Source organism: Orbicella franksi, chromosome 9 (genome assembly GCF_964199315.1).
Source record: "Orbicella franksi chromosome 9, jaOrbFran1.1, whole genome shotgun sequence".
In the NCBI taxonomy this organism is placed as follows: domain Eukaryota; kingdom Metazoa; phylum Cnidaria; class Anthozoa; order Scleractinia; family Merulinidae; genus Orbicella; species Orbicella franksi.
The window spans coordinates 18,950,172-18,968,834 of record NC_138153.1 but is presented as its reverse complement, the minus strand read 5'-3'; the positions used below and the strand labels follow the sequence as shown (position 1 = coordinate 18,968,834).

The 18,663-nt window shown below is 38.7% G+C and overlaps 2 protein-coding genes across 3 annotated transcripts; one reads left to right on the top strand and one right to left on the bottom strand.

The window, feature by feature from the left end:
* The first annotated feature begins 6,645 nt into the window (after positions 1 to 6,645).
* Positions 6,646 to 18,585, top strand: LOC145497814 (grainyhead-like protein 1 homolog). Of its 2 annotated transcripts, XM_081477682.1 has the most exons (3): positions 6,646 to 7,311; positions 16,119 to 18,153; positions 18,289 to 18,585. In XM_081477682.1, exons 1-2 carry the CDS (start codon positions 6,956 to 6,958, stop codon positions 16,240 to 16,242), a joined length of 480 nt encoding a protein of 159 aa, XP_081333808.1. In that variant the 5' UTR covers positions 6,646 to 6,955; the 3' UTR covers positions 16,243 to 18,153; positions 18,289 to 18,585. The 2 variants fall into 2 exon arrangements, 1 of the variants encoding a protein (XP_081333808.1); XR_014050719.1 differs by lacking the exons at positions 6,646 to 7,311; positions 18,289 to 18,585 and adding an exon at positions 13,593 to 14,933 and having other exon boundaries at positions 16,119 to 16,203.
* Positions 7,312 to 12,663, bottom strand: LOC145497817 (uncharacterized). Its single transcript, XM_081477683.1, has one exon. It carries the CDS (start codon positions 10,524 to 10,526, stop codon positions 10,101 to 10,103), a length of 426 nt encoding a protein of 141 aa, XP_081333809.1. The 5' UTR covers positions 10,527 to 12,663; the 3' UTR covers positions 7,312 to 10,100.
* Positions 18,586 to 18,663: the final 78 nt, after the last annotated feature.

The window sequence follows — 18,663 nt, the reverse complement described above, 5'->3', positions numbered from 1 at the left end:
TGAGCTTTTTAATTGTCGGGACAAATTAAAGAAAACTGTCCTTTATAAGCGGGTGTCCGTAGAGCGGAGTTTCACTGCACGTACAGAATGGATTCAACTCAGTACATTTTTTAATGATACTTCACAGGAATCTTTAGAGATGTGTACCAACCTCGTTCCCAGGGTCTCTCATCTTACCGCCCCCTGGAGCGATGAGAGACCCTGGGAACGAGGTTGGATGTGTACTTGTTCCGTTAATATATGAACAATTAACATTTGATTGACGTTTGATTTCGTAAATACCGTTTGATTGACATTTAGCCGCGTAACCGATACGGTCAATTGACCTTTGAGCTTGGATAAGTTAGTTTTTGTCGCAGATATTTCCACTGTGAACACGTTCGTTGCTGACCTGTTTTGCTGACCCGTTTTCTGCTGTTTTCAAATCTGTTTATCTGTTTCCTGACCTAGACAAACCGTAAAACAATCTGATTGGACATCGTCAAAGAAATCGAATAATCTTGAATCCTGGAATAAATTATACGATTGGTGTAGCCCAGTTAGATTGTCTGCTTGGGTTTTTACGGAACCATTTCTTATGAGAATTTTGCATCATGGTCCTGAACATGAACATTGTTACGTTTTCTCTACTATCTTATACACCCCTTATGGTTGGTTAACATTTCTACGGCGGGTGTGTATTCATGCGGATCAATGGAACATTTATGTAAAACCTTTCGATATAGCCCCTCCCCCTGCCTGTACCCCCCGGTTCACAAGACTAATTTGGGTTCTCGGAGACCGACGTAAGACTTTAAAGCCTTATTTCTCAAAAAGAGCAAATAGACAGATCACCAATGTTTCAAACACGATATCTCCATTGAGTTTTAACCGAATGTTGTGAAATTTTTCCGTCAAGATTATATTGGTTAAAGACATAATTATCTAGGTCGTAAACCACTGAGATTTGCAATTTATGAAATTTTTTCCTGTTTTTCAGTTCATATACCGTAGAATTCCGAAAGTAACGGTCGCTTCAGACAAAGCGGACGCCAAACACATGAAATTCCGTTTACGTATGTTCCTAAAGTAACCACATAACCAAAGCAGACTGTATCAACAAAAAAGGCCCTAAACGTTGATACTGTAGGGCGAAAGCATAATGGTCGCAATATATCGCAGTACACAGAGGATGTTACATGGCCGCGCGGAGATGCGAAATTTCCCTTCGAGTAGTGAAAAATATTTCAAGAGTGAGCGCGGCGAACGAGTGAAATATTTTTCAACACGAGAAAGGACATTTCATATCTTCAAGCGGCCATGTAATGTTCTATTTCTTATATAAACAACCGATGAAATAACAAACCATTTAACTAATTAGGCGCGATTTATTATGTTACCGTAGCAACATGATCTTTCACATGTGAACATAACATGTTATCTTCACGTGTAAAGATATCATGTCTTCGCGCGAAAGCTTAGGCCCAGTTCAGACGCCGAACTTTTCATGAGCCGAACTTAATTTGAATTTGGACCGACCCAAATTATCAAAAGTACACCTGTTGATTCAGACGTCGAACTTAATTCGCCGAACTTTATTTAGTTTAAACCAAAACACATCGAAATGTCAGCGATTTTCAGGCAAAGTAAAAACTGCTTGTAAAATACGTTATAATAATTTATACATTAGGTTCGGCTCATGAAAAGTTCGACGTCTGAATCAAAGCCGTTCCAAAGCCGAAATTCCCGGCTGAGCTAGGCGGGAAGAACGGCTGGGCCGTTCCAAATTCAAATAGCCATTCTTAACTGATTCAGACGCCGAACTTTTCATGTACTTAATTCAATGTATTTGGTTCGGCTCATGAAAAGTTCGGCGTCTGAACTGGGCCTTACCTGGTATTTCGTCGGTCTTTATATAATAAAACTGATTACACTACAGTACATCATTTGACTCTGCTTCTAGAAAAATACCGCTTATAAATTATAGTTTCAAGAATTAAAACTTCAGTTTAGTTCGAAATAGAATCTCAAATAACTCTTCAAGTTGTTCAGTCCTGCAGTTAGGCTGCCCAATCCGCATTGGGCTTGACAACAGAGACTTTCTCTTTTAGTGACTTCTTCAAAGGGCTGCTACTTTCGGGTGGGCCTTTACTTTCGGGGGAACCGTTACTTTCAAGGTTCAATAGAAGGTAAAAAATTGTCTTTACTTTCGGGGAGCCGTTATTTCCGGGGGGCCGGAGGGAGGCCGTTACATTCGGAATTCTATGGTAGTTAATATTAGCAATGTTTTTCTCATTTTCGCGAAAAAAAAATCCCTTCAAAACACTGTTTTCAGAGGTTTTTCCCTGGACAACTTCCCAGAGTGCCACGGTACAAGCCTACTACGATCCCCAAGCGGAACACGAGTTCCACATGGGCGGGTGTCCGATGGGACACCACTAAGGAACTGAGACTCTACGTGAACTTTGTTGTAACACCACACCCAACTCAGTCACAAAGTAGCAGGTCCAGAAAACCACTGGCGAAGACCCTACACTAGTAGCCTTAAAGGGGTGCATCCATCAAGGCTGGATTGACGCAAAGGCTGCGAACTTACAGGCGTACAATCACGTTTTCAGTGAACTCGCGGTAGTGGACGGGATGGTAGTTATGGGAGCCAGACTCGTCGTATCCGAAACACTAAGACATGTCAAAGGATGATCGAGATTGCGCACGAGGGACACAGAGGACAAGTACGGACGACACAGCTGCTGAGGGCATACGTTTGGTTCCCCGGAATGGACTCCAAGTTTGTATCAACCTGCAGATACTGCCAATCCGACACACCTGATGTACATCGCGAACCCTGAAAATAACAGAGCTACCAGAGAGACCGTGGAACAAAGTCAGTGTGGACTTCTGCGGACCGCTGGCGACCGGAGACCCGGGACGGAGACCAGGGAACCGTGTCTCGAAAGGTCCGGAAACCTTTCGGGCCCGAAAAGTTTCCGGTTTAAAGAAAACCTAAAGCCAAACTTAGTAAAGACCAGCTATCAACAGAAGTGATCTATAAAATTAATTGTAAAGACTGTGGCAAAGTTTATATCGACCTATATCGGTCAAACATCAACAGCCCTAGGATCAAGGACTAGAGAACACAAGAGAGCGATTTTCACGGGAGATAAGAACTCTTTATTAGCCCAACATTCCCCACAAAACAATCACGAATTTGATCTTGACGACGTCAAGTTATTGTCCGCTGTTCCCAATGGTCAAGAAGATTACTGAGTTTTAGAAGCGTGGTACTCAATTCGCGAACCGAATGCCATTAACGAACACATTTACGTTCTTGACAGTTACAAGGCCCTAGGCAATTTCAAGAGACATTTTCCCCGCCGCTCTTATAAAGCAGTCATTTACATTCGTACGCCCTTCGCTGGCTCCCGGGGGGGGGGGGGACTCCCATATGGAATGGTCTCTTTTAGGGGTCTGCATTAGCTTCGGCCACGCCCAGATTGGTCTCTTTTAGGGGTTAAATTCAAAATTTCCGACGAGCATCCCCGTCCACTCCATATGGGAGTCCTCCCCCCCGGGTGCTGGCGTCACAATATGGAATGCAAGTAAGCAACACGTTCACGGTAAATTTCATATTGTCCCTCAAAAGCAAATTCGTGGAGACTTAAAAGTATATCTTGCAATAGAAATGAGTCTAAACAATGCATAAACACATGGCAAATTACAGGGGTGTCAAACTCGACGAAGCGATATGCAGATAACAGCGGAAACCATGCAGACCTATGAGCTATAAAAATTTGTCATAGCACGGTCTAACGGCTCAACTCTACTTAAAATTTCTCCTTATTACACAGCATGAACTGCTCTTCATAAACACGAGTGAAGCTACAAAAAAAGTCGAGTGACCGAACAGAGAACGGCAAATGTACAAATGCCACGAACCGTAGAAGTCGTGTAGGCTAGTCAACCCCATTTTACACTGTGAAGAATGACCAAATTCGATACTAATACAGGGTTAAGTTAAGTTAAATATGGTTGTCACGCGATTAAATGTTGGCACCTATAGGATAACCTCCCCTCCCCCCACTACTCCGAAAGTAAAAAACAAAAACCAAAAACAGAACAGTGCAGGTTCTTTTCCAACATGCACTAAGCTACTTCCTGAGTAAAGCTGACTCAGACTTACGGCAAGCCTAAATACAATAAATCTTTAAATGAGCTTATTTAGCTTGGCTCCTGAACTTCGAGCTTTGGTAATCTGGTCATTTCAATGAAAGCACGCAAGGATATGGTTCTGACCAGGCGTAAACGCGAAGGGGTTGGGGAGGCGGGAACATCCCCTGTCCCACTTCTTAAGGGGTTCTTAATTATACCTTAAAAATATTATTTTTTCATTAAACAACTCTATCGTACAGTTTTGGTGCCACGTTAAAGGACTTTGCACTCTGACTTCAAAAATGAGCTTTTCCAGGTCACATGCCACAACAGTTAATGAATAACTAGCCCCTAACGAGTGTTAAAAAGTGGTGTTCAGTATTCACACGGTAACGTACTGATGAATGGTTCGAGAAGCATGGAATTAAGTTCATCCTGTCCATACTGAAGCAAGTTGTCCAGGAGACAAGCCTCAGAACAAACAGTGGTTTCGGAGGGGCTTTCTCTCTTGAAAATGGGAAAAAATTTCCTAATGCTAACTAATATAAACTATATTAACTGAATAACAGGAAAAAGAGTTCATAAATTGCAAATTTTAGAGGTTTTACGACCTAGATAATTGTGCCTTTTACCAATCTTGAAAATTTGACAACGTCCGGTTGAAACGCGGCGAGATATCGTGTGCGAGATATTGGTGATCCGTCTATTTGGTCATTTTGAGAAAGTTTTACTTCGGTCTCCGAGAGCCCAAATTAGACCTGTGAACGGTGTGTGTGTGTGTGTCTGTGGGGGGGGGGGGGGAGTTGGAGGTAGTAGGAGGGGGTATATCGAAAGGTTTTACATAAATGTTACATTGAGTGCCCGAATACACGCAAGTCATAGAAATGTTAACCAAGTATAAGGAGCGTATAAAATGGTAGAGGAAACCATGTTCAGGACCATGATACAAAATTCTTATAAGTACACATCTCTAAAGATTCCTGTAAAGTATCATTAAAAAATGTACTGAATTGAATCCATTTTGTGAGTACTTTTTGACTGTAAACAACAGTTGTATGGGTGTTGCAATGTTGAAATATAGCTACCGGTGTGCAGATTTCTTAATTTAAACTTAAATCAAGGAGTTATTAGAGCAAATTAAAATCGTTTCAAAAGTTTTTTTTTTGGAGAAAAATTTATATCTGAGGGTATAAGACCCCATTGAACCTAGTTTTACGCCTGCTGGCTTGAGATGAAGAAGTCTCATGTTTTGTTCATGTATGCACTGGTGACTGATATAACCAAAACAACCACAGGTACCGACAGGAAACGATTACCGAAGTACGCGTTATACTGGGAGTCTACTGGAGTCATGGGGACGGACTATTATTTTTTTGAGGGAAGGGGGTGGGTGGGGGGCAGGGTTGGGCAATTTCCAAAATTCCTGCACAACCAACGCATGCTATTCCACATGCTATGCGCTATTGCCCACGATCACGCACAACCTAATTCATACCCCAGAAAATTTTCCAACTACCCCTCCGACTTGACGGCTGCTGCTACCGGCGGACGACGTGTTGAATATGACAGGAAAATACAGCATTTTGTTTTCAAACGTCTTAAGTGAGTCCAGCTTTTTCCGGATTTTTTTCGAAGCCAAGGCTCATAATATCTACATGTTTTGTGCTTTGAACAATACACCCCGGGAAACCGGTTTGTTGCGGGTTTCGTTGGAAGAACAGTGAGGCAATACATTCGCAATATTTAAAAATAGCAGCGTACTAAAATTAAACAGAAAACTCGCATTAATTTTATCATGTTAAAATCCGAAGGAGATTTGGGTTTTTTCCAATGAATATAGAATTTATCGATATGAAATCGCGGATTCAAATTTTCCATTTCGACTCGCTTTGTTCCCGGCTTTGTTTTAGCGTGATCGGTCCGGCAAAACAAATTTTAAATCGGCATTAAGATGCAAATCTGGTTTTCCACAGCGAGAAAAAAATTATATTTTGAGAGAGATTCACTTTCATCAATTGAACTTAATTGTATACCCCACAGAACTAACTGTTAACTGTATTTTGCCTTTTCATTGAACCGGTAGATCTCTCTTCGACTAAAAACAAGTTTCCCCCGAAACGAGAAGCGGCGAAAACTTGATTAGTTTTGACTCGCCGGCAGTGAAAGTACTGCACGTGAAATCACATGCACGTCTACGCTTCTGATTGGTTAAAATACCACACCGTGAGAAACTGGATGCTAAATCGGTCTGACCAACCGAAAAAGAATCACTAGGGTGGGTAGGAAGGACAAAAATTTCAATGAGCCAAATCATCTTACATTTATCTAAAATTAAAACATTTGCTTTTCGAGATGTTTTTGAATATGATCCAATGCTATAGAAAATAAATTGTAATTTTTACCAACCCTTCTGCTACTTTTTCACGCTTGTTATAAAAGGTACCCAAGGCCCTACCGGTGGGGAGCGTAACTCCCGTCAAATCTGGTTGGTATTTCGAGGCTGTCATGACTATCACTATCAAGGCGAACTTGAAGTGTGTGTTGTTGTAACTTGTTTTTGTCTTCCTAAGATGTGATTCAAATATATTTCGTAAGAGTATTATTCAAGTCAGAACTTCACAAGGTCGTGTACACTTCGAAAGCGTTAATAGGTAGTGAAATTGTTCGTCTTCGAGGTTATTTATTGGGGAATTTAATCGGTACGGTGACAGTCGCATCGACTAGACGGCAAAACAGTCGTGTCGGCTTTTCTTTCGTTTATCCCCGTTTGTGGATAGGAAAATCGATACGAGGAGTTGGAAATTGGACTGGTAGAGGTCCTCAGTGTATGGATATGGTTGTCAAGATTATGCAGGCAGGAGTTCCCACTCAATTTGACCTGGAAAAGTACTCTACTCCGCTGTTCAGGAATTTACGGGAGAAGGCGCGGAAGAGAACTGCAACTGAAGCGTTTTCCAAAACTGCAGATGCACTTGACGATCTCGAGTTAGCTCCGAGGACAAAACGTGTGGTAAGGCGGCCGCCTCCAGCGTTAACAATATATGTACGGAGAGAGACTGAAAAAGCCTACAATGCGATTATGTTGGAAGAGGTGACAGTGGAAAGTCTAAAACTCGCCGTTTCTGAGAAGTACGGCACGCCAACAAATTCGATCAAGAGTTTTGAGCTTCGATGCAAGGAGGGGTAAGTTGAAGTCTTAATTTAGCGTTTGCAGATGGATCGGTTTAGGTTTGAAAATTGAAAATGAAAGGCAGGAAGTTTGTGTAAAGGGGGGAATTGAAATTGTTTAGTTCGCATTAATTTCAGTACGCTTTCGTTACACACTACTGAATCGCCGTAGTCGCGTGATTTCACCGTCAGCAAAACTTTGCCCACGACAAACGCACGCATTTATCGAGATACGGGGGCTATTTTTCCCGTTGAATACTCGGCTTTGTAGGGTAAATCAGAAAGTTTAAAATTTGGCAATCGTAGATTTTGACTGTCGGTGAAAGATAGCGAAAATGTGGCAGTTTACATACGTTTTGTTTATATTGCACGCTTGAAGTGTTTCATTCGTAAATGCTGTGCCCCTCCGACCTCATCAAAGTACAACGGGACAGTTTTTTTTAGATTTTTCCATGTTCATAGTCATGATTTTAAACCACATTTTTTACGGTGGTCACGTTTGCCGGTAGCAGAGAAAGCTTGTGTGATTCTTGGCACGTGGTAACTGGCTGTTCTAGTTTGTAACCGGTTCTTATTTACACCTCCATTCACGTATTCGCTATTCAGCTATTCAAATCGCACGTTCATTTATTCTTGCGGGTTTTGTGTAATAGCCTTTTCTGGTTGCATTGTTTTGCCGTAAAGTGGTTAATCTTGTGGTTGTCTGTTTTGACCACTTTTTAGTTACCAACCTTTTGGTACAGTTTTCGTGTTAAAATGCACGTTCACCTTTTAGCTCGTTTAATATTTCAGTCATGCAAACATTGTTTACTTTTGGTAGAATTATTCAAGTTAGTGTACAGTTGAGAATTTCGTGTAATGCTTTTCGGGATATTTCTGATCATTGAGAAGTTTGTGCAAAGTTCAAAATAATGTTGGCACAGTTTACTTTTAGAAACTGCAGAACCTGATCAAAACTTGTTTTGTGGCCTCTATTTAAGTGCAGTTTCTCTCTGAGGGCAAAGTTCAACTGGTCAATTATCTTTGTCTTTTGGTACATAATAGTCCAGCAACTGAAGTTAATTTGTGAGTTTTTAGTAATCATTTTTGGTATTAAATCGTTTTTGTTAAGTTGTGACTTAAGTTGTTACTGCAAAAGTTTCGTTCAAAATTTTTCAAGTGATAAGGTCCACATTTGGTTATAATCAGTGAACATTTTTGGCTTGATCTTTTGATACTTGGTAATTCTGTTTTTATACATTCATATGTTGTGGACCATAAATTGTCATGATTTGAAATATTTGTGAGTTTTGTCTTTTTCCTTTCTCAATCCAAGTATTTGTTATGTTCTCAGTATGTCTGGATTGCATTGAAACAGCAATAAACAAGCAGTAAACTCAGGTCTCAATTTTTACAGGAGATGTGTAAAAACTTGTTATCAGAAGCTAACAGAGCTACACCCTTTTCAGTAATATCTGAATTTGGACACTTCCCAACAGTAATGTGAAACTTGTTATCTTGGTTTTGTTTTTGGCATGATATTGACTAGTAATTATATTACATTATTTTTGTAACCAGTTCCAAGTCTGTATTATTTGCTTCCATCACTGTAAATTTTGCTCAAGGGCTTAGAGTTCCTCGGTAATAAGGAAGTAAAATTATGAAATCTTGGCAATCATAGGCAATAAGGGGCCTAGTGAGATAGGCGTCTATAGCCGTGTTTACACAGTTCTTAATTGAGCTTTTGGCTGAGGCATGCAGGGTTTTAAAAAGAAATTGCCTTTTTTAATGACGACTTGTGCAATGACATGTTCCACAAGGCTTGTGTTCAAGGGGTCAATTGCTTGTGAACAGTTTGGGGAATTTAGATTATTTTGTGCAAAAGTCATAAGTTTTACATCCACTCCTTTTCTTACTTCCTGCCTTTTATTTTTTTTAATTTAATGTGTTCCGACAATGATGAACACCAAAGTGATATCTTTGCCATTACAAGAGCAACAGTATAATTAACTTCTTCAGGCAAATTTTTGTACTTTATTGGGAATTTGAAGTGTTTTAATGTAATTTGTTTTGGTGTCAAATTATTTTGCTCTTCAAAAAGATATCATTATGGTAACAAGGAAGCTTATGAAATCTCATGAACAAACTGGCAGCTTGTCAAAATGGTACAGTTATTTTCAGATCGAAGAAATTGCCATCTTTATCATTGTGCAGTTTTCTTTTACTGTACGGTGTTAAATTTCGTTATGTCTTCTGTCCATTTAACTTGGTGCCATTTTGCGAATACAGTTAACTGCTGCTTGTAAGCCCTCCCACCTATAAGCCCCCCCCTCTCCCGGTTACAGGTCCATCTGCCTGTCAACAAAATATTACTTCCAATTACACCTTTTGCTGTTCATTTACGGAAAATAAACATTCATTTGTGTCCAAATTTCTTTCACTATGGTCATTATACTCTCATTAACACCAATATGACCTTCATTTGCACGTAAGGAACGTTCAAGAAAAACATTTACATATGCATTAACATTCAAAATCATCAAAAGAAAAACAATACGTTCATTTGGCATTCATTGACTGTAAATGTATTTTCATTTTGGTCGAAAAAAAATTCTTTGTCACGAAACGACAATCATTTACACTTAAGGACATTCAGTTTTCAACAAAAGAGTTTCAATAACACAATTTGCATGAGAACTAACATTCAATTGCATTATTATGCAACCATATCCATGAAGGTAACAATCTTTAATGCGGCGAGACAAACATTACAGCCCTAATAACATTTATTTTTGAAAGATAGAAAATCAAATTCGCTGAACAATTTATCCTTCAGTGGCCTCACTATTGAGGCATCGAAGCAAATACGTTTGCATGAAACGAAACCACTGTCCACATTTAGCTGCCGTAATGGTACCAATTTTTCGTTGTTGAGCTTGCTGCAACAGCCGAGTGCGATAATTTCCTAGAGCAATTCCCTGGCGTCTTGCTTCTTCTCTGTTATTCATCTGTTCCTGTATCTCAGGACAGCTGATGTCTGCTTTGATGGCTGCTTTCAAGGAACTTATTGCTTGTTCTACAATGTTCAAGAATGGACTGTAAGGTGGTAACTTTTTTAGTTCTGTGTTGGGACCGGGAATAGCTGGGTTATTGTGGGCTGGCGCTCCGTCATAAATGAAGATAACATGTTCATCAGGATCGAGGTATAGTCTTGTTTGTGCCAAGAAGTCATCAAATCTTTGCGCATTCATCCCACCAATAACTGCAGAGTGGAAAACCAGACCATTTGTGGGTTAAATGGCCATTGTGACAGTAACATTTCTTCCTCGCTGACCACAGACCTGTCTGTAGGCCCATTTCCCTCTTCTTGCTCTTCCTTGAGTTCTTGAAGTCCAAATATTGTAACCACATTCGTCTATGAAAACACTGTGGTTCACCACAGCATGGGCCATGAACCAGTTGGCATAGTCCAGTCATTTCTGAATGACATCAGGATGGTTTCTATCCACAGGAACAGGCCTGGCCAGTTTTATACGAAACAGCATTCCTTCCAGAGTTCTTGCAACAGTGCGATCGCTGATCCTAGGTTTTCGAGGAAGGGGTTGTCTCAATTCTTGATTAAGCTGTGTTAGCGTCAGTAAGCAATTTTCGTTCAAAATTTCATTGAGGCAGTCTCTCATCTCATTATCTACCCTAACATGGTTTGGGCCTCCATGTGGTCTTTCTGTGATTCTGCCTTCTCTTACATACCTCGACACAATACCTCTGGCTGTGGATTGGTTGATTCCAAGTGTATCTGCAACTAGTAAATAGTCTTTGTTGACATCTTCAAAAGCCCTGACTATCCTTTCGCGGTGTTCAAATGCGATTCTATTTCTTCGTGGCATTTCTGGACAAATCAAACTATCACTACAGTTTATGTCACACGGATACTGTAGTGCGCCCTCTGAGTTGTACGCAAAAAGTTTCGTAAGTGGCCGAATTTATATCTGCAAGGGGAGGATTGTGAAATTATGATTTGAAAAAAGTACATGTGGTCCCTTGTTCTATAATCAAATTTTGAGGAAAATTGGGCGAGATATCTCTGTTCAAAAGAATTACGCTAATGAGCGATTGTTTTCTCTTAACGGTTAGGTGAAAACACGGTAATGTATGTCTCACCGCATTTAAGATTGTTACCTTCATGGATATGGTTGCATAATAATGCAATTGAATGTTAGTTCTCATGCAAATTGTGTTATTGAAAGTCTTTTGTTGAAAACTGAATGTCCTTAAGTGTAAATGATTGTCGTTTCGTGACAATGCATTTTTTTTCGACCAAAATGAAAATACATTTACAGTCAATGAATGCCAAATGAACGTATTGTTTTTCTTTCGATGATTTTGAATGTTAATGCATATGTAAATGTTTTTCTTGAACATTCCTTACACGCAAATGAAGGTCATATTGGTGTTAATGAGAGTTTATTAACCATAGTGAAAGAAATTTGGACACAAATGAATGTTTATTTTCTGTAAATGAACAGCAAAAGGTGTATAAGCCCCTGGATACAAGCCCCCTCTTGTTTCAACTGAAATGAATTTGATTTATGATGACGTTTAAAGCTTAATTAAAAACCTGTTACTGAAAAATGTATTTTGATCAAAACTGCTGTAGCTCATTTTGAAACGGTTTTCATTTTATTCTGCTAATAATCTCCCCCTCCCCCCCAGATGTATGCACCCTCCATTTATAAGCCCATGCAAAACCCATTGTGAAGTTGTATAAGCCCAGGGCTTATAAGCGTCAGTTAACAATGTGGGTTTAAATGAGTACCGTTTTGTGGGGTCATTGTATGTGAGTGATGGTGCTTTTGTTACAGTAGAGGTAAACTTTGGCATAATTAAAATATTGATGTTAATTTTGGTCCTTGTGTGTGCGTGTGTGTTCATGTGTTGTACATATTGCTTGGTGTTAATTGACTTTGCAGTAGTGTAAAATTTCAAGCTTCTGGTCATGACATTGAAGGGGAGGGGATAGGGCGGGGGAGGCGGAGGGGGAAGGTAGTTTCTAATGAAAAAAAAGTTAACATATTCTCCATTCCTGCATAAGCTTCTGTATGACCTCACTTGACAACTTGTAACCAACAGAATATAGTCTGAGACCTGATCCATAATGTAATGGGTCCACCAATTGCTAGCGAAGTTTATGTATGGCAAGCTTAGTCATCTAACGTTTGTCTATTACTTATTGGAAATGGCCTACGATTAATAACATGTCATCCTGACAATAAATGGAGTATATGTTCCTTTATTTGTACTTAGTGATCTTTGTGCGAGATGTATTGTACTGGTGATTATTAGTCGAGCCTTAAGCACTTGAAATCCTGTTGATTGTTACTGTTTTGATTCTAGCTAATATTCAGGTTTCTTCTCCCTGTGCAGCACAGACTGGTACAGTACACAGTTTGTTAGCTTTGATTTATGTTCCTTCACTTGATGTTGCCTTTTTATGTTGTATTTTTGACATTTGTGGAAGAGTGGTCTTAAACTGAAAACTACAAGAAAGAGGAAAAGTGAACTTTTCTCTCAAAGGGTTAAATTAGCTGCACTGATGTCTTAAGGGATCACTTCAACCATGGTTGGGGTCACACTAAGGCAACACTCTAAGCTGTCAACATTTTAGTCGCCATTGCATGTGAAAATTACTTTTGGTGACCAGTGTTGAACTCAAAGATGTGGTGGAAACTGTACTTGATTTCAAATTAACAAGGTCAGAAGGAGCAATTTGATGCTTGCCATGTACAACCACAAAGCGTTGTGATGCTTTACATGTGGAATAGTTCACCTTGACAAACTTGATTTGTTACGTTTTGCTTATCAGCTGAAGTGAGGAAAAAAGGATAAGACCTGTAGCACGCTTCGGGTGTACAAATTGCTTAAGTGACAAGAGACGAATGTGTTTTGTTGAATATCTCGACAAAACATACAAAAAACAACAACAGATTATTCTTGTCAGTTGTAAGAAATAAATAAAGTTAACTAATTCTAAGGATACAAGTGATATATGGAAAATAATGCACTCCTTGTAGTCAAAATCCTTCTAAATTTCAAGCCAGTCAATCCGTCATGCGTCCCTTTGGCCCTCCAAGACAAAATGCGAATCCTAACTGTGTGAACATTCTGTTCAACTTGTACACATAACATTTACAGATATGAATGCTCATACAACAAATTTGTTTTCCTCCAATTTCAAGCTTGATTCATTGCATTACAGTGAAAATATACACTGAAAGCTTGATCTGCAAGTGAAATGGCAGCCATCTTTGTGGAGCATACAAATTTCTTTGAAACTCGCATCTTGGACCCTCAGTGCCATTACTCAACATCCAATGCTCATTTCATCACTAAAGTTCTGCCAAAAAACGCGACTTTGCACTTTACATTACCGTGGAAATACAACAGAAAATTTTGATCCCCAAGTCATTTGTCAGTGTAGTGGCATTAGTGTGGTTCTAGTGCCAGGAGCTGCCAAAAATTCATTGAAGAAACGTACAAATTCTCTATGCCCTTTCGCAGCCATTTCGTGCTATTCGGTGTTCATGTGGCACTTGCTAAGGTAACCAGGCCTTGTTCTTGTTCAGGAAGTCTTGAAACCAGTTTTAACCGGTTGAGTTGCCCTGCTTTTCCCCCGACATGGAAGGCAATGCAGAGGATTAAGGGTGATCATTTTTTTTTTCTGCAGGAAAAACCAGTAAGAGTTAAAAAACATTTTTGTGAAGAGATTTGTTAATTAGAGTCTATTTTATTCAACATATTAATCCCCAAGGGTTAGGTTTAGGCAGTGCAACGGATTATGAGTAATCATTTTTTTCGCAGGAAAAACACATAAGAGTTAAAAATATTTTTGTGAACAGATTTGTTAATTAGAGCCTATTTTAGTCAATTACCTGCATTTCTGAGAAATTTTAAAAAAAAATTATGGCCTATGTTCCGCTAATGTACACCTGAAGGTTGCTACAGATCTAAGTTTTTAGATCTAGTGTTTTTCTTCATTGGCAATCAAGAATTTTAAAATTCATCCTAACCAAAGTTGCAAGCCATGACATAATTTTTTACACCCCATGCTTTAAAATGAAAACAACAACAAAATAAGTGGACTGTGAATGTTACAAAGATCATTCTATTAACTGAAAGTGTGATGGCAAATCCAGAGACATGGGTCATAATGTAGAAATTTTCTCAAATGTGGCCCCAACCATTACGAAGTGACTTTTATCAATATGTGAAGGTTGGTTAATGTTTTTTCTTTCTTGTGCTGGTCAGTTTTTGACTGCCAACAAGCATTAGAAATGTCATTTACAGTATTCTTATAGAAAACAGTTTGATAAGAGTAATCTTGGCCTTTAAACATCTACTGCACTTTTTGTTCAGGAACGTTTCTTTCTTAATTGGCTATTGTTTTGTCAAGCATTGTCGTCTATTAGTCACAGAAAAAAGGCAGAGTCCAAGTTTTTGTCACTTTCTTGGAAGTTAGAATTATTTCAACACACATGGTGATTTAAATAGGTTTTGTACGTTGGTTTGTTATTTGAATCTTGCAGCCTCTGAGTTGACACGGTTCGTAGGGCCTCATGGACGTCAAGGGATGGAGTTTTGCACACCTTCGAAGTTGCAGGGTAGCATAACACTTTTAGAAATAAAGAAGATAATTTTTGTTGGAGTGAATCATAGACAGTGAGATTTTCTTCCAATTGGTGGTCATGAATTGCTCAAAAGAATCTTCTGCAATTTCTTTCACCTATTACGTAAGAAGGGTAAACATTTTATTTATTTTGAGTAACTTGAGCCAAGCAAATCTAACAATCTTACAGGATGTTCCATTATTCAAGAATCCAAAATGTACATGTGGGTGAAACATGTGTCTGTTTTGTGTGACTTTTTGCCTTTTTTGTTGGCTTGGTAATTGAGTGCTTAAAAAAAAATACAATGTTTGACTCCATATTAATGATGTGCATTTCATCTATATCAAATTGTGATGTGATGCAAGTATATAGTTTGACAGTTGTTAACCTCCTTGAGTCAGATGCTGTTACAAGAACTGAAATGACTGTGTAGCACAAGCTGACTGCGCTGATTTCTTTTTGACATTTTGAACAGTTATAACAACATCTATTTGGCAGCTGTACTACAACAAATGACATTTACGTATTTCATGGCTGGTTTACATTTCACTCATTGTAGCAACATCTGTGTCAGGATTTGTGGTACTGTAACACCTGTGTATGGAGTGTGTTGTGTGTAACTGTTGGGAATTCGACTGTCTTTTTGTTGTGTCTAGTGTGGGTTTTGCTCATGTTGTATGTATATACAAGGGTCATGTGGCCAGTAGCAAGTATGCACCGTATTTGTTTACTGTATATTTTACCAAGCTGCCTTGCCACATTATTGCAGATGGGTTTATTTGCTTACAAGTTCCTGCCCCTTGTATTTGCATACCATGGCGTACCTTAGTGCATAAAAGGTTGTTGTCATAATGAGGTTCTATGGTGAATGATATCTTTGTTTGCAACAATTGTAACTAGTGAAAATGTGTGGTGTAATGCCAGGTTTTGTTGCCTACTTTAAAGAGCTTGTTAATACTTTGCAACTTGTTTTTGGCTGACAGAAATGAAGTAAAACCAAACCAACAGTTTGGCTATTTGTACAACATTATGACACCTAACCTTGATGCATTTTGTTTGAGGTACCTGTTTGTTTTAATTTAAGGTCCATGTATTTTACTGATGTATTTCTTCTGCAGTGATAATTTGTTTTAGATGCCATCATTCTAAGTTTTTTGCTCTGTGGTTGTTGTCTTGTAGGACCTCCTCAGAAATTGATGATAAAGCTGTGGAAAGTTTTGTTGATGAGGACGACTTCATCATCTCTTTAGACTACAATGCCCAAAATGGTGTTTGCAGTATAGTGTTGGAAACATCAAGCTGACGAATGGTTTTGGGCTCTTTTGCCCCGTTTTGTACTTCGCAAGATGAAGGACGTAGTTTACAAGTTAAATTTGTGCATATTTTATTGAAGCTCACTTTGAGTGGTCTGTTAGGAGAATTATCTGACATTCAGTTGAAGCTGAGGAAAACAGTGAAAATAATTTTTTTTTGTACAAGTGCTTATCTTAGCTATTTTGTCTTACCTTAAAAAGTAACAGTCACATTATAACACTGCTCACGAGTGAGTCGTGTTAAATTTAATACACTCCCTTACAAAGGAGCATTGCTATTAGTTTATTACAGAGAGGTTCCCATGTGACGAGATTTGTAAGTTTTATTTGTAACTAAAGATGGAGGTTCTCCACTGAAAAGATTGTATAATTATTTGAGCTAAGATTGATGTGTCACTGGATATTTGTTTTGTAATTTATTTCATGTAAATTTTCAACAAAAATGGTGTTAATTTAACACATCAAAAGTATTGGAGGCATTATATTTCTGTTACAGCCTAATTTATAGAAAAATGTTATCTATGGATAATACATTTAGAAAGTTTATTGTGTGTTGGAGAAATTTGTATCATTTTAAGGAATGCCAAATTGAGAGATTTCTTTAAGTACGGTTCTCTGTGAAGCACATTGTCTTCATTTTCCTTTTTTATTATTTTTTTTTAAATAAAAAATATCCCTGGCAAGCTATAAAATGATAGAAGTCTTCACTTTTAACATGTTACAAATAGCATGGAAATTTTGAGAATGTCTTTCCTGTGTGAATTACTGAGTTAATCCCCAAGGTTTATAGTCTCTTGTTTTCTAGTCCTTTTGGATCGATAGTATTTTTTGGAAGTTTAGCCTTAACTTTAGCCCTATATCTTCTTCTGAGACTGCAAAGTTTCAGCATGGTCAAAACTCTTGATTGTGTCAAATGAGTGACATAAGAAGAGCAGATAATTGCTCAAGCATTTTTCCTAACTTGAATTTCAGCAAGTATTTTTAGCAGATATTTTTTTTTTATCAGAGACTACAGGTGAACTTAGGTACACCTTGTTATTAAATGCTGACCATGTGCCTGATATGTACTTTGCACTGCCAACAGTTGAGGGTTAAGAGTAAGGGTAAGACTGAAACTTCAGCTGTAGGTGGTCAAAGCAAATAGCTGACCATACAAAGAGTCTCTGAAGTTAGCGTGCTGAAACTTTGCAGGTGTAAAAATTTTGGCATGTTCTAGAACCTTCTCTCTGTACATGTATGATGTTTTTTGGTTACTCTGTGTGTTTACAGGTAATATTTTGCATTGCATTGCATTGTGAAGGGGATGGATATTAAGAACGTTTGTTTTTGTCTTAGTTTTGTGCAAATTTATTTTGAAAACCACTGCTTTCCTTTTTATAGGTACCCTAACTTATCAGGATCTCAAGGGGGGATGGGTGGGGGTATCTGGTGTTATTGATGCTTGCCATTGATTTTGGAATTGGTGAGGATCTTCTAGCACTTAGAAGTAGGTTTTGAATGTGATGGCTTGGTGTTATCAACCTTTAAACCACCCTGAGACCCTCATAGTTGGTTTACTTTGGAGACAGTTTCCAGTGGAAGCATTCTAGTGCAAACAGTCTTAAGTTGTAAGAACGTTTGTGTATAAACTTGCAAAGATCTTAGAAGAATCTTCCTTCCTAGCCAGATTGTTACTTTTAGACGGCTTTGTGTTTTGAAGAGGAAGATATTCTGGATGTAACTTGACGAATATCATGTTACTATCACTGACCAAATAAACTTTGAAACTGATATCCAGTGTGCTTGTGGTGGTGTTCTAAAAACCACTTATCATTCTGTGCTCTTTAAAGCTGTTTATTTTTCTTTACAAAAAATTCCATTGTTTTGTATGTGATGAGACTGATAAAATAATCTTCCAGTCTGTGTACATGTGTGACATTCCTGACCATAATATCACTGTGGAATTGAGGTGTTAGCAAGCTAGAACATGTCAAATGTCACCTGTGACATCTTGCACTAAACGTTTCTAGCAAGTTATGGAAGTGTGGAATTTCCAGCGTAACAGAACCTGTCACAATACCCTCCGAAAGTACAGATGGTGGGAGATATGCGTTCCTGTTTTGCACGTTGTTTTGTCTTTTTCTGAGTGGAATAGAATATTGAAGTCATTGTCTGTCTAGAATAAGAAATATACCTCCCGACAAAAGACTCACAGAATGCATTTAGGAAAGATACTCTGGGACACTGTCCTGATCTTTTGTCTCTCACTGACCAGGGATGGTTCAGAAGACTAATTGTGCAAGATCACCTGTCCTCCTGCAAAAATATTTCACTCAGATTTAATAACCCTTGCGGGGTATTTATGTGACACGTGTGTGTCTTTTGTTTTAGCATGAGTGCACCCTGCTTCCCTCTTACTGCTCTGTATTTGT